Source organism: Balearica regulorum, chromosome 1, assembly GCF_011004875.1.
Source record: "Balearica regulorum gibbericeps isolate bBalReg1 chromosome 1, bBalReg1.pri, whole genome shotgun sequence".
Classification (NCBI taxonomy): domain Eukaryota; kingdom Metazoa; phylum Chordata; class Aves; order Gruiformes; family Gruidae; genus Balearica; species Balearica regulorum.
In genome coordinates, this window is record NC_046184.1 from 216,846,903 (window position 1) to 216,861,314 (window position 14,412).

A 14,412-nucleotide genomic window follows, 5' to 3' on the forward strand; every position below is an offset into this window, starting at 1 on the left:
GTGAAAATCCCATGGGAAAATCCCCGCGACAGATTTAGAGGATGAATCGCTGTTGCTTCAGGAAACGAGCCTCCCGCCGTCTCCCCGTTCCCCATCCCACCGGCACCACTCCCAGCGCTGCCGCTCACCGGAACGGCACCGGGATGCCCAGCATCTTTTCACCCTGCCCTGAAAAAGTTGTTCCGACTCCTTTATTTTTTTCCTCCTGGCTTTTTCTCACACTTAAAAAGCAGAATTACAGCCAGGCCATGTCCTCTTGGGATGAATCACCGCAGCCGAGAAGTCAAAGAAGGGAAAACAACTGAATTCTCGGCTCATCTGTTTGGGGCTGAAGCCCTCCTCCTCTTCCTCCTCCTCTCCCCGTCCCGGAGGCGGTTGTGCTGCCGGGTTTCTCCATGGGAGCATCCCTGAACAAATCAAGGCTCCTCTGCGAGCTGGGAGCCTGGGAAAAACCACGACCGAGGGAAAAGCAAACATCTCCAGCCCCAGGGCTGCGAATAAACACGGGAGTATTATTAGTAACCCAAGTGGAGCTGAATCAGAGCTGCTGATTTATGCTCCTATTTCCTTTCAAGAAGTTACACTTCGGAAAGCGGCTCGGACTTTTCTTACCCGTGGGAGAACAGCAAGCGGCTGGGCGGGGAGGGGATGCAGCCCCGGACGTGATGCTGTGTGGCGTCAGCCTGGCTCAGGCACGGCCCCTCTTCTGTGGCACAGGTCCTCGTGTTCCCCTGGGATGTGGCTGGTGGTTTCTCCAGGACATGGGGATGGAGGGATGGAGGTGGCCGGTACCAGGGATGGGTGGCTGGTACCCAGGGATGGAGGTGGCTGGTACCCAGGGATGGGTGACTGGTATCCCAGGGATGGAGGTGGCTGGTACCCAGGGATGGAGGTGGCTGGTACCCAGGGATGGAGGTGGCTGGTACCCAGGGATGGGTGACTGGTACCCAGGGATGGAGGTGGCTGGTACCCAGGGATGGAAGTGGCTGGTACCCAGGGATGGAGGTGGCTGGTGTCCCAGGGATGGAGGTGGCTGGTACCCAGGGATGGAGGTGGCTGGTACCCAGGGATGGGTGACTGGTACCCAGGGATGGAGGTGGCTGGTACCCAGGGATGGAGGTGGCTGGTACCCAGGGATGGAGGTGGCTGGTGTCCCAGGGATGGAGGTGGCTGGTACCCAGGGATGGAGGTGGCTGGTACCCAGGGATGGGTGACTGGTATCCCAGGGATGGATGTGGCTGATACCAAGGATGGAGGTGGCTGGTACCCAGGGATGGAGGTGGCTGGTACCCAGGGATGGATGACTGGTACCCAGGGATGGAGGTGGCTGGTACCCAGGGATGGAGGTGGCTGGTACCCAGGGATGGAGGTGGCTGGTACCCAGGGATGGGTGACTGGTACCCAGGGATGGAGGTGGCTGGTACCCAGGGATGGAGGTGGCTGGTACCCAGGGATGGAGGTGGCTGGTGTCCCAGGGATGGAGGTGGCTGGTACCCAGGGATGGAGGTGGCTGGTACCCAGGGATGGGTGACTGGTATCCCAGGGATGGATGTGGCTGATACCAAGGATGGAGGTGGCTGGTACCCAGGGATGGAGGTGGCTGGTACCCAGGGATGGATGACTGGTACCCAGGGATGGAGGTGGCTGGTACCCAGGGATGGAGGTGGCTGGTACCCAGGGATGGAGGTGGCTGGTGTCCCAGGGATGGAGGTGGCTGGTACCCAGGGATGGAGGTGGCTGGTACCCAGGGATGGAGGTGGCTGGTGTCCCAGGGATGGCAGTGGCTGGTATCAGCAGAGGAGACAACTGATACTCAGGGATGGGTTGACTGGTACCAAGGATGGAGGTGGCTGGTACCCAGGGATGAGTGGCTGGTACCCACAGATGGCAGTGACTGGTGCCTAGGGATGGAGGTGGCTGGTACCAGGGGTGGAGATGACTGGTATTCATGGATAGTGGTGACTAGTACACAAGCACATCCTGCTTAAAATCATCCCAAGAGGGGATAAAGTGATTTTTTTCCAAGAAATTTTCCTGCCAGAAAGCGAGCAATTGAGGAAATATGGAATTGGATGTAATAGCATCATCCTATTTTGGATGATGGTGCTAGCCAGGGGCTTTTCTGGCTGCGCGAGCAAGTTTTACGTGTTGGGGTGACGCTGTTTGCTGCAGAGGTGTTTGCTCATCGCGTTGGGATGGATGGAAGCGGGTCTAGTTTTGTTGCCAAGCCTTTTTTTTTCTGAGGTTTTGGTAGAAATAAAGCCAAGGGCGCGTTAAAATTGTGGCGCTTCGGAGTTCACCATGCACTGTGGGCTCCCTGGAGCCTGGGGACTGTTGCCATGGGCCAGTAGCTCCCACTATATCCCAGCTCCCTCTAGTGGGATCTGCCCTAGGAAGAAGCATCCAGGGAGAGGAAAGGTGCAGAAATCCCATTTCCCCCCCCCCAGTTTCTTCCAAACTGGGAATAAGGGTCTCAAGGAGGTGCTGAGATTCAGGCTGCTCCTAGCACAACCCTACTACGAGACCCTAGAGAATCCCCACACACACCCCACCCCACCCCCACGCCCCCAGCAGCGTGGAGCATTGGGAGCCGGCAGCAGGAACAAGCCGTAACTGGGGAAAAACAACTTGTATTTATTTATTCTTAAAATTTTGGCACATTTTGAAGGGGTGGGAATAATTTTGCTCGAAGCAGGGCTAGCTCCTCCTTCGGCAGCTGTGGGAAGGATGAGCTGGGAACGCCCCGAGCGGCAAATCCAGCTCCCAAAACAGTCTGAAATGCTCCATATTTTTCCTAAAGCCGTATTTTTTTGCCCCAAAGCTGGGTCTCAGGGTAAAAATCCCCACTATAGCTTACCCAGGGTATGGCTGAGCCCTGGCACAACTCGTTTCACTACTGACCTCAGAGAAACCCTGCGTGTTGCGGCTCCAGGAAGGGAATTTTGGGGTGAAACGGCATCTCTGGGGATACAGAGTTTCCCCTTCCCATGGGATGTGATTTTAGCATCCCAGCCGGGTGGTGACAGCATGTGCGACACCCTCCTCCACGTTCCCGGCTTCGGTGACCCGGTTCCCACCGGCAGCGGGATTTGGGGAGGGGGGAAGAATCCTCAAAGTGGCTGCAAGCGGTATCATTACATGCACTGATGTGTGCGTGGTCTCAGCCTGGGCTCAAGGGCCAGAGGTTGCCGTGATGGCTGGGATTCCTCAAGGATGTAAATCCCTGCTCTCCCTTTCCCCTAAACCCCCATTTTTCTTTAAGAAAATGAAGGTTTTAGGACTTCCCTCCATCGATGCCTCTTTGTTTGCAGGGGGTGGAGGCAGGACATGATTTGCCAGGTCCTTTATTTAATATTTTAAGATGCTTTAAAATCCCCGGGGATGCTCAAGCTCCTCCTGCATCACTACGCCCGGGCGGGGAAAAGTAAAATGATGAATTTGCACCCAGAGGCTTATTTAAAAATCAAATAGAGCTCCCGTCCTTCTTCGGGAGGCTAAGCAGGGTTGGGTTGTATTTCCAGTGCCAGAGGGAAAAACTGGGGGGAAAAGCCCTCTCCAAGCCCCCCATGCTGGATTTGGGGTCCTGCTGAATCGCCCCCCAAATCCCCTGTTCCAGTTCCGCTCCATCCTTGGGTTTTCGGGAGCATCCTCGCGACGCTGGCACAAGCCTTTGGGATGGGGAATGAATCCCTTGGCTCCATCCTGAGGGATCGGGATGCTTTTGCCTGGGAAGGTTTGGGGTTTTTTGGGAAGGAAACACCCGGGTTGAAAAAAAAAAAAAAAAAAAAGAAAAAGGATGGTCCGAAAGGAAATCTAAAGGTGTTTACAAAGAGCCGCGCTGCTAAAAATAACCGGCTCATATTTTAGACGGCCCTAAAAATAGGCAGCGCTGTTGGAGTGGCCAAACACTCCCAGGAATTTCCTGTGGGCTGCGGGCCGCGCGCAGGGGGGTCCGGGCTCGGCGGCCGGTGGAGACGGCCGGCATCGCTCCGGCTTTTTCTTTCCTGGGTGACAGCAAAATAACCTCCATTGGGCCCCTCGATGCACGGTGGGATTCAGTCTGGCTCCTTCCCTGGTCCGGGCAGGAATGGGCTTAACCCTTCTCCATCCATCCTTCCTCCCTCCTAACATCCGAAGAGATTGGGTGGGTCTGAGAGAGGATTTTAAACCCATCAGCAGAAAGCTCAACCTTAATAGTAGACACTGGAGAATCTACTGGCACCGTTAAATGAAGGGATTGACTCAAGGGAGTGGGAAGGACCCTCTGCAGATGGAGGGATGGAGGGATCCCCCCTGCTCGCCCCAGGGACAAGCGATCCCACGGGAGGGCTCAAGGGCGTTGCTGCAGGCGGAGCGGCTGGGTCACCGTCGCAGCGTGACGGCATCGCAGCGTGACGGCATCGCAGCGTCACGGCGTCGCAGCGTCACGGCGTCGCAGCGTCACGGCGTCGCAGGCCAGCTGGGGTTGGGGTTGCAATTTAAACGAGGCAGGGATTGCAGGAGGAATGGGTTTGGGATTGCAGCAGGAATGGGTTTGGGATTGCAGCAGGAATGGGTTTGGGATTGCAATAGGAATGGGTTTGGGATTGCAGCAGGAATGGGTTTGGGATTGCAATAGGAATGGGTTTGGGATTGCAGCAGGAATGGGTTTGGGATTGCAATAGGAATGGGTTTGGGATTGCAATAGGAATGGGTTTGGGATTGCAGCAGGAATGGGTTTGGGATTGCAATAGGAATGGGTTTGGGATTGCAGCAGGAATGGGTTTGGGATTGCAGCAGGAATGGGTTTGGGATTGCAATAGGAATGGGTTTGGGATTGCAGCAGGAATGGGTTTGGGATTGCAATAGGAATGGGTTTGGGATTGCAGCAGGAATGGGTTTGGGATTGCAATAGGAATGGGTTTGGGATTGCAGCAGGAATGGGTTTGGGATTGCAATAGGAATGGGTTTGGGATTGCAGCAGGAATGGGTTTGGGATTGCAGCAGGAATGGGTTTGGGATTGCAATAGGAATGGGTTTGGGATTGCAGCAGGAATGGGTTTGGGATTGCAATAGGAATGGGTTTGGGATTGCAATAGGAATGGGTTTGGGATTGCAGCAGGAATGGGTTTGGGATTGCAATAGGAATGGGTTTGGGATTGCAGCAGGAATGGGTTTGGGATTGCAATAGGAATGGGTTTGGGATTGCAATAGGAATGGGTTTGGGATTACAGCAGGAATGGGTTTGGGATTGCAGCAGGAATGGGTTTGGGATTGCAGCAGGAATGGGTTTGGGATTGCAATAGGAATGGGTTTGGGATTGCAGCAGGAATGGGTTTGGGATTGCAGCAGGAATGGGTTTGGGATTGCAATAGGAATGGGTTTGGGATTGCAGCAGGAATGGGTTTGGGATTGCAACCCAGATGCCTCGGGGACTGCAGCCCACACGAGCCCGGGACTGCAGCACCGACGGACCCAGGACTGCAAACCAAGTGGGTCTGGGGTTGCAACCCAGATGGCTCAGGAGTTCCAGCCCAAATGGGTCCAGAACTACAACCCAGGTGGGTCCAGGATTGCAACCAGCTGGGTTTGGGATTGGATCCAGATAAACCCCGGATTGCAATGCAGACGGACCCCGGATTGCAACCCAGATGGGCGGGGATTGCAACGCAGATGGGCCCAGGGTTGCAGCCCTGATGGATCAGGGATCGCAACAGGAATGGGTTTGGGATTACAACCCAAACGGATCAGGGATCGGAACCCAAATGAGCCCAGGATTGCAACATCGATGGACCCAGAATTGCAAACCAAAGGGGTCTGGGGTTGCAACCCGGAGCAGCCCACCATTGCGACCCAGCCAGGCCCAGGATTGCGGCCCAGCCCAGATGGGCCCGTAATTGCAGCCCGAATGGACCCAAATTCGCAATCCAGATGAGTCTGGGATTGCAGCAGAAATGGGTCTGGGATCGCAACCCAGATGGGTCTGGAATTGCAGCGCAGGTGGGCTCAGGGTTGCAACCCAGATGGGCCCAGGACTGCAACAGAAACGGCGACTGCGACACAGATGGGCCCGGGATTGCGACCCGAATGGATCTGGGGCTGGAAACCAGACGGGCCCCGGATTGAGACCTACCTGAATCCAAGACTGCCGCCCAGACGGGCCCAGGGTTGCAACCCAGTCAGCTCCGGGGGCTGGAACCCGGATGGGTCCAGGATTGGAACCCAGCTGGGTCTGGGGTTGCAACCCAAATGCACCCAGGATTGCAAACCAGACGGGTCTGGGATTGTGAGGCAGCTGGATCTGGGATTGCAACAGGAATGGCTGGGATTGCAACCCAAATAAAATGGGTTACAGCAGAAACGGGTCTGGGATGGGATCCCAGAAGAGCCCAGGATTGCAGTGCGGATGGGTCCAGAATTGCAACTGAGATGGCTTTGGGATCGCGGCTCAAATGGGTCTGGGATTGCCACCCAGAATGGCCTGGGATTGCCACCTGGATGGGTCTGGGATTGCCACCCAGAGTGGCCTGGGATTGCCACCCAGATGGGTCTGGGATTGCAGCGTGGACGGGGCTGGGATTGCAGCACGGACGGGGCTGGGATCGCAGCGCAGGTGGGCCCAAGGTTGCAGCTCGTGTGGGTCTGGGATTGCAATCAAATGGAGCTGGGTTTACAGGAGAAATGGGTCTGGGGTGGGATCCCAAAGAGCTCAGGATTGCCACCCAGATGGGGCCAGGATTGCAACCCAAACAGATCTGGGCTTGCAGCAGAAATGGGTCTGGGATGACCGTGGTGGTGCAGAAGGAGTAGCCGGAGCCGCTGCTTTGCAAACAGCCTCGTTACCCCTAATGTAATTAGCTGTACCAGGTGCAGCGCCGGCGCCCATCGCGCCCGTCGCGCCCATCGCGCCCACGCCGGGTGCTGCAGGTCCATCCTCCCTCATCCCGGTGAGGGGGTGTACTTCAGGCTGCTCCAGCTCCCCGCTCGTTATACGCACCGAGTTGGCTGGTCTCTGCCATGCACCCTGGGAAGGGTGCTGGGAGGGGACCAGGATGGATCCCGGGAGGGCGGGATGCTCATCAGCCTCATCACCGAGAGGAAATTTCCTGGCTGCAATGGGAGGACGCAGCCCTGCTGCACGCCGTTGCTGTGGAGACGGGGTGAGCGGCTAATTAGATTTAATTAATGAAGCAGGAGGGGAGTGTTACAAGCAGATCCGGGCAGGGTGCATCACCCGGCAAGCAGGGATGTGGGTGCTGAGGTGATGATTTAGGGAGGAGCAGGCTTGCTCCGTACCTCAGTTTCCCTATCTGCAACATCGGGGAGGGGGACAGGTTACCCAGGAACCCCCCCAGTTGATGGGGACGGAGACCCCAAGGATGCTCAGCACCCCAACCCAGCACCATCTGTGCACAACCCCCCCCCCCCCCCCCCCCCAAAAAAAAAAAAATCACATGCCCCAAGAAGGCATCACCCCCCCCATACAGCATCCTCCTCCGGCAAAGCGCAAAGCCTCCCCAGCAGCATCCCCCCAGCAGGATCCGGCCCTGCCTGCATCCGCACACGCGCGTGTGTGTGTGTGTGTGTGTGGGCACGGCTCTGCCTCCATCGCCGATTGCTCTCGCCTGCCCGTGCCTCGGTAGCACCCGGGGCCGGGGACCCGCGTGCCGCCACGGACGCAGGCGCACGCCCGCCGCACGCATCCTGCAGCCGCTCTGCGGGAGGGCTTTTTTTTTTTTTTATATATATATATATATATATACACACACACACACACACACAGAGAACCCTATCGATATAAATAGCTCCTCTATTTTATTTCTCTCCTTGCTGCAGCCCAGCGCAGCGTTTCGCCTATTTTAAAGGGTGAACCTGGGGGGGACATATATATATATATATATATAAAAAAAATTTTTTATTCCTTGGGCTGCGTGGGACGGACCGACCCCCGGGACCCGCATGCTGCAGATGGTGAGGACTCTGGCGCAGTTCACCATCGCGCTGGAGGACATGCGAGACATCGGGGACGGCATCGACGCGGCCTTCGCCGCCTCCGGGCTCGGCGGGGCGGCCGAGGAGCTGCCGGAGAAGGGTTGCGGCAGTCGCGGTGGTACCGAGGTGATGCGGAAAGGGATTGGGGGGGGACGGGGGGTCCTGAGGATGGGGGGGACGGGGACGGGGGGGTGTCTGGTGGGATGGGGGGGGGATATATGGGAGGGGGTGCATGGATGCGTCATGTTTGGACACGTGTGCGCCCAGCAGAACCCGGCACCTGCGGGGTCTGGACCGCGATTGCCGTGGCAACGGCGCCTCCATCCTCATCCTCAGCCCGCCGCCCCCGGGGTTCTCCGGCTTGCGGGGAGGAGGGGATGCTCCCACCCGGAGAGGGCTGGAGCCATCCCTGCCACCACCCCCCCAATGCTGATTTACGCCGCGGAGGTGTCGGCTGGTGGGGAAATGCCCCAATTCCCATCGCGGCAGGGGCTGATCCTGAGGGTGCTGAGCATCTCGGGGCAGGCAGGATGCAGCCGGGGTGCGGCAAGGGAGTCCCCAGGGAGAGCAGATAAAGACCGAAGCGACATCAGCCCTGCGGGGGAGAGGCTTTCCTGGGGTAAGGGATGCAGCGGGACACATCCTGCCCGCGCCCCACTACCGCTTCACCCCGCCAGGGTGGTGCGTTACCCTCAGCTCCTGCTCATCCCAGCAGGAATTTCCCCCCCGCCGGGATAATGCCGCTGCCGTAACGGTGGAAAAAAAAATCCCCTTGCCAACGCCTGGGCCTCATCCTGCATCATCTCCCCGCCGCTGCAAAACCCCAGCCAGCGGTGCGGCGTGCGGTGCTGAGCCTGTTCGGCTCACCGTTCCATCCCTTGGCTTCGGTTGTTAGGGCGGCTCTGGAAAATGCCGGGAGCGTCGTTATCGAGGCGGGGAAGTACAGGCTGTGCGAGGGCTGGGGAAACTGAGGCAGGGCAGGGGGTCAGGCGCTCTGCGTCCCTAAAGCCCATCCTCCGGTGGGTGCCCATAATTACAACAAATTAATCCGGCAGTGAGAATGTTAATCAACGTCAGGCTGTAACGAAGAGGGGAGGTCTCAGCCGGCGTCCCTGAGGACCTCGGCTTCAACGTGTTTTGGGGGGGGATGGATTTCTTAGGGGGGGCAGATTTCCTGGTGGGGGGCTTTGACCCATCACCGTAATATTTGGCTCTAGACAGTTTCCTCCTTGCCTGGTAGAAAAGGCCGATATCGGCTTGGTGGGCAAGTGGGGAAACTGAGGCACGGCTCTGTTCTCAAGCACCGAGCAGGATCTGGCCAGGATCCCTCCCCATTGCTCGCTGGGGACCACCGGGGAGGTGGTGGCCTCCATCCGTGATGATGATGATTGGGTTAATTCTTCCTTCTGTGGTTGCAGAGCGGCTTTGTGTCCCAACCGGGAGCAGTAGGAGGGACACAGCCCCACGTGGCCGGGGGACACAGGCTCATCCCACGAGGAGATGGGGGACATGGGGGTTTGGTGGCTCCAGCAACCCCCGTAGCAGCAGCAGGTCAGGGGAACCTGGTCCCAACACGCTGTGGTGGCCAGGTGGGACATATCTGCACCCAGGGCTGTTGGTGGTATCCCTACACCCGGGGCTGTTGGGGCGTCCGAGCACCCAGGACCTTTGGAGGGTCCATGTCCACAGGGGTTTTGGGGTATATCTGTGCACTGACAGCATTCGGGGTGTCCCTGCACCCATGGCCTTTGGGGTGTCTCCATTAATGGGACACTTTGAGTGTCTCTGTGACCAGGTTCACTGGAGCATCTCCACGCCTGGGGTCTTTGGGGCATCTCTATACCTATGGCCTTGGGGTGTCCGAGCCTCCAGGGACTTTGGGGTGTCCCTGCACACAGGGTCTTTGAGGTGTCCAAGAACCCAGGGATTTTGGGTTGCCCCTGCACCCAAAATACTTGGTGTGTCTCATGCCCAGGCCCTTTGGAGCATCTCCGCACCCAAAACTTTTGGGATATCTCTGAAGCCAAGGCCCTCGGAGCATTTTCTGCACCTAAAACTTTTGGGGTAACTGGCACCCAGGGTCTCTGGAGCATCTCCACAGGTGAAGTTTTTGGGGTATCTCTGCATCTATGTCTCTGGAACATCTCTGCAGCCAAAATTTTTTGGGCTATCTCTCACCCAGAACCTTTGGATCATCTCCACAGGCAAAATTTTTGGGGTATCTCTGCACCCAGGGTCTCTGGAGCATCTCCGCACACAAAACTTGTGGGGTGCCTCTGGAATGTTTCTGCATCCAAAACTTTTGGGGTGTCTCTGCTCTCAGGGCCCTTGGAACATCTCCACGCCCAAAAGTTTCGGAGTATTTCTGCACCCAAAAATTTGGGGGTGATTCTGCTCCAAGGGTCTCTGGAGCATCTCTGCACCCAAAACTTTTGGGGTGTCGCACACCCAGGGCTTTTGGAGCATCTCTGCACCCAAAACTTTTGGGGTGTCATTGCACGCAGGGTCTCTGGAGCATCTCTGCACCCAAAACTTTTGGGATGTCTCACACCATGCGCTCTGGAGCATCTCACCCCCAGGCTGAGCTGCAGGGGCGTCCCCCCCGGGTGCTACACGTGAGGGGGGGTCTCCGAGCCCCACAACCGAGAAGACCCCAACCCATCTGCTTCCCAAGACTGGCAGACCACCCCATCCCACCACCTCCCCGTACATCCCCCCCCACCCCATTAATCCCCCTCCTGCGGTACCACAGCCCAGCGCCGGGGTGCCCAGGGTGCCGGGCGGGAGGCGAATTCCTACGGGACCGCTCCGAGCGGAGCCGCCGGAGAGACGGAGGGCGCCGGGACCGACCCATGTAGGGCTGTGAGAGCCAGGGCGGGCTCCTGACGCGGCCGCGGAGGAAACCAGGCGTCTCTGTGCGCTCGGTGTCATGTACTTCCTAATCCTCCCGGATTCCTCCATCGGGGTGGAGAGGGAGCGGAGGGGAGCTGGACGCCAGCCGGGCTCCTCCGGTGTTCAGCCTCCCCACCGAGCCCCCACGTCGGCGCTGACACCCGCCACGTAGCTCCCCTCCATCGTGTCACCCCAAAACTCATTTTGTCTTTCTTTCCACCCGGGCAGGACATGAGGAAACACGTCATCATGACGCTGCTGGACACGGAGCAGTCCTACGTGGAGTCCTTGCGCACCTTGATGCAGGTAACGCGGCACGACCGGGGACGTGGCACCCCAAACCGTGTCACGGCGTGGCCGTCCCTTGCTTGTCACACCGTCCTCGGGACCCCAAGTCGGACCCCCAGCCGTGGGTGCTCTACCGGCACTGATGCGGCGTGGGGATGGATTGGGGACGGGTGGCAGTGGGGATGTTGGGGATGGCAGGACCGGAGGTGGGAGCAGCGTGGCAATAGTGTCAAGAACAGGATGTGAGGGTCACCTCTGTCCCCCAAATCACACCCGTAATGTTCCTGGTGGGTTGTCACCTGGCAGATATCATGTCCCCAAGCCCCTTCCCATGCTTGTTCCCCAAAAGCTCCTCCTTATGTTGCACCCCATCTCCTGGGCTGATGGCCATCCCATGCTGGAGGACCTCTTACACCCCCTGTTCCCATGTCCCCCCATTTTCTGCTCAGCGTCATCACCTGCAGCCACGGGCCAAGGGTTTTTCTCGGTCCTTTTTTTACTGAGCTGGTTCCAACCCCCTTGGAGCAGCCTGACCGGAGAGTCCACCCCACGTTTCAGATGTTAATGAAGGTGTTTCAGAAGGTTAATGGTGGTCAACGCCCTGGAGACTAGGTCACGCTGACGTAGGTGTGGGTTGTCCAACCACAGCGCTGCAGGTGGAAACACCAAAAAATCAGAGCTCTGCGGTGCCTGTAGGACATCTGCTGGGCATGTCCATGAGGGCATGGGGCACCCATCATCCCAACACCAGGCTTTCCCCATAAATCCCCTGCGAGGGTGCTTCCATGGTGGCCCCAGATGTGCTCTGCCAGATGTTGCTGCAGGAGGGAAGGACCCTTTGAGGCTACTCCTAGTGCAGATGTTGGCTTGGAGGGGGGAGAGGACCCTAGCTCTGAGGCTTGTTTTGGGGGAAGCTGTACAGGGTTTGGGGTCAGGTAGTGTCTCTGCTGGTCTTGGCATGGACAGAGAATGTCCCATGGGCTGTGTCCTCCTCTGAGGTGGGACAGGAGGCTGGATGGAGAGAGGACAGCCATGCTGGGGGCTCACCGGTTCGCCACTGGAGGGACTGGTTGGACACAGGTGGGAGGCACAGGGCATTAATGCCTGAGCTCTTGCCTGTGGGACACATCCTGGCACGGTGCAACCAGGGGGACCTGGCTTTCTGGGAGCGGTGACAGGGCTCCAGACGCCCCCAGCTCCCTGTCTTGGCTGGGACAAGGTGCTTGGATCTGTGATGTGGCCCGGTCGCATGTAGCACGGTGGCTACCAGGGACCGGGACCACCTTGGAGCATCATCTTCCAGCCAAGCCAGATGGTGCATGGGCGAGCCCTGCCTGTGCTTCTCGTATGCCAAGGCAGGGGCTGTCTCCAAGCTCTTCTTCCCCATCTGGTCCTCGTTCCCACAATTTCATAGTGGGTGGGATGCATGGCACAGCCTGGGCCAGCTCCCGCTGGAGGTGTTGGCCACAGTAGGGCAGATGAGGCAGATTATGAGCCTCAGGAGGGATTTGGCCCTTCTAACTTGGGTTTTCACGAGACATCCACCATCAGCCTGAGGAACCTTATCCTTGGGGGATCTCCAGCTTGGATGGAGATGTCCAATGCTGCTTGAAGAGGGTCCTGTCCTCACGGTTCAGCTCCACGGTCCTCCCAACATCCTGAAGGACGTCAGCACCCCATACTGCTTGGGCTGAAGAGGAGGCAAGGCCTGAGAAGACCTTCCTCATCCTGCATCTCTTGCAAACCCTCTGCCATTCCCACGGGCACTGCTCCCCTCTGCAGCTCTGCCCCATGGGGAGAAGAAAGGGGTTTTGTGACAGAGCTGCACACCCAGCCTTGCAGAGGACCTGCTCTTGTCCCACTTTTCCTACTGACCCTGAGCATCGCTCGTTGGCCATTGCCCAAGAGAGGTGGTGAGGTGGTCCAGGGCTTGACCCGGTGTGTCCACCCCACTCACCCCAGCCTCTCCTGGTCCCAAACAACCTAAATCCCACCGGGAACCCACCAGCTTTTGGATCGCAGGGTTGCGCTGCTGTGATTCTCCAGCTGGGTCAGGCTTTGTAGTGGATGGAGGTGACCAAGGCTCATGACAGCAAAGGTTTGGAGCCTCTCAAGGCCGTGGCTGGGGGTTAGAGAACGCCGTGCTTGGGGCTTGCTCGTGCAGACCAGCCCTGCTCCCCACTCTGCCGGGGGGATGCACCGGGTGGGATGGGACCCAGGGGAGTTGGGGTGCAAAACCTGCTGGGACCCTGCACTGTCTGGTCCCTCTGATGGGCCCCACGACTCAACGTTCACTGAGGGCCCCCCCACCCCCGGTGCAGGATGCAACAGGGGTTGAAAAGTTCATACTGATGGGGTGGGGAAAGAAATCTGTGGGGACCCTGAGGCCTTTGCTTCCCCGCAGGGTTACATGAAGCCGCTGAAGCAACCGGAGAACTCGCTGTTGTGTGACCCATCGCTGGTGGATGAGATCTTCGACCAGATCCCCGAGCTGCTGGAGCACCACGAGCAGTTCCTGGAGCAGATCCATGACTGCGTGCAGAACTGGCACGAGAAGCAGAAAGTAGGCGACCTCCTCGTGCAGTCGGTAGGTCCTCGCAGGGTGGATTTCCCCCGGGGAACCCAGGCGTGCCCGCTCTCGGGCATGGCCCCAGCAGGAGAAGTTTTGGAGCAGGAGGCAGAGGAGTGATTAAAGGACAGACCAAACACGCCTGAGATGGAGAACAGGAGACGATCTCCAGGCCTGCCGTCTGCTTAGCATAACGGCAGGGTGTTGCGGCGACCGGCTGGGTCTGCAGCTTGGCGTTTCTGCCTCGGGAGCAGAAATGTCAGGGCTGAAAAATCGAGGGGGGCGGGCGGCAGGCAAACCCTCCCCGCGCCAGCCCAGAGCCAGGATTAACCCTTGGGGCAGCTTCTCCTAGGCGTGCGCAGGAGGTCCATGCTGGACCTATCCACTTTCCCTCCCATTCTTTTCCCTTCCCAGTTCTCCAAGGATGTGCTGGTGAACATCTACTCTGCCTACATCGATAACTTCCTCAACGCCAAGGATGCCGTCAGGATCGCCAAGGAAGCCCGGCCGGCGTTCATGAAGTTCCTGGAGGTGGGTCCTGGTTCCTCTCCCCATAGATACTGGCCGTGGTCCAGAGCCATCTGCAAGGCTGCTGGTGGGGCAGGGTGGGGTTAATGGGAGTGAACTGGTGACCTATGGTCAGACTGGGATTTTTCCAACCGCCGCCTTCTTGGTTGTATTGCAAAGACGCT

The 14,412-nt window shown here is 58.2% G+C and overlaps 1 protein-coding gene across 1 annotated transcript in view; it reads left to right on the top strand.

Moving 5' to 3' along the window:
- ARHGEF17 (Rho guanine nucleotide exchange factor 17) overlaps window positions 1-14,412 on the top strand; it is a 37,304-nt gene that overhangs the window by 13,836 nt on the left and 9,056 nt on the right. The window contains exons 2-4 of the mRNA XM_075742623.1: window positions 11,092-11,169; window positions 13,556-13,738; window positions 14,135-14,251. Of these exons, the coding sequence (XP_075598738.1) occupies window positions 11,092-11,169; window positions 13,556-13,738; window positions 14,135-14,251 (378 nt within the window). The remainder of the gene's footprint in view (window positions 1-11,091; window positions 11,170-13,555; window positions 13,739-14,134; window positions 14,252-14,412) is intronic.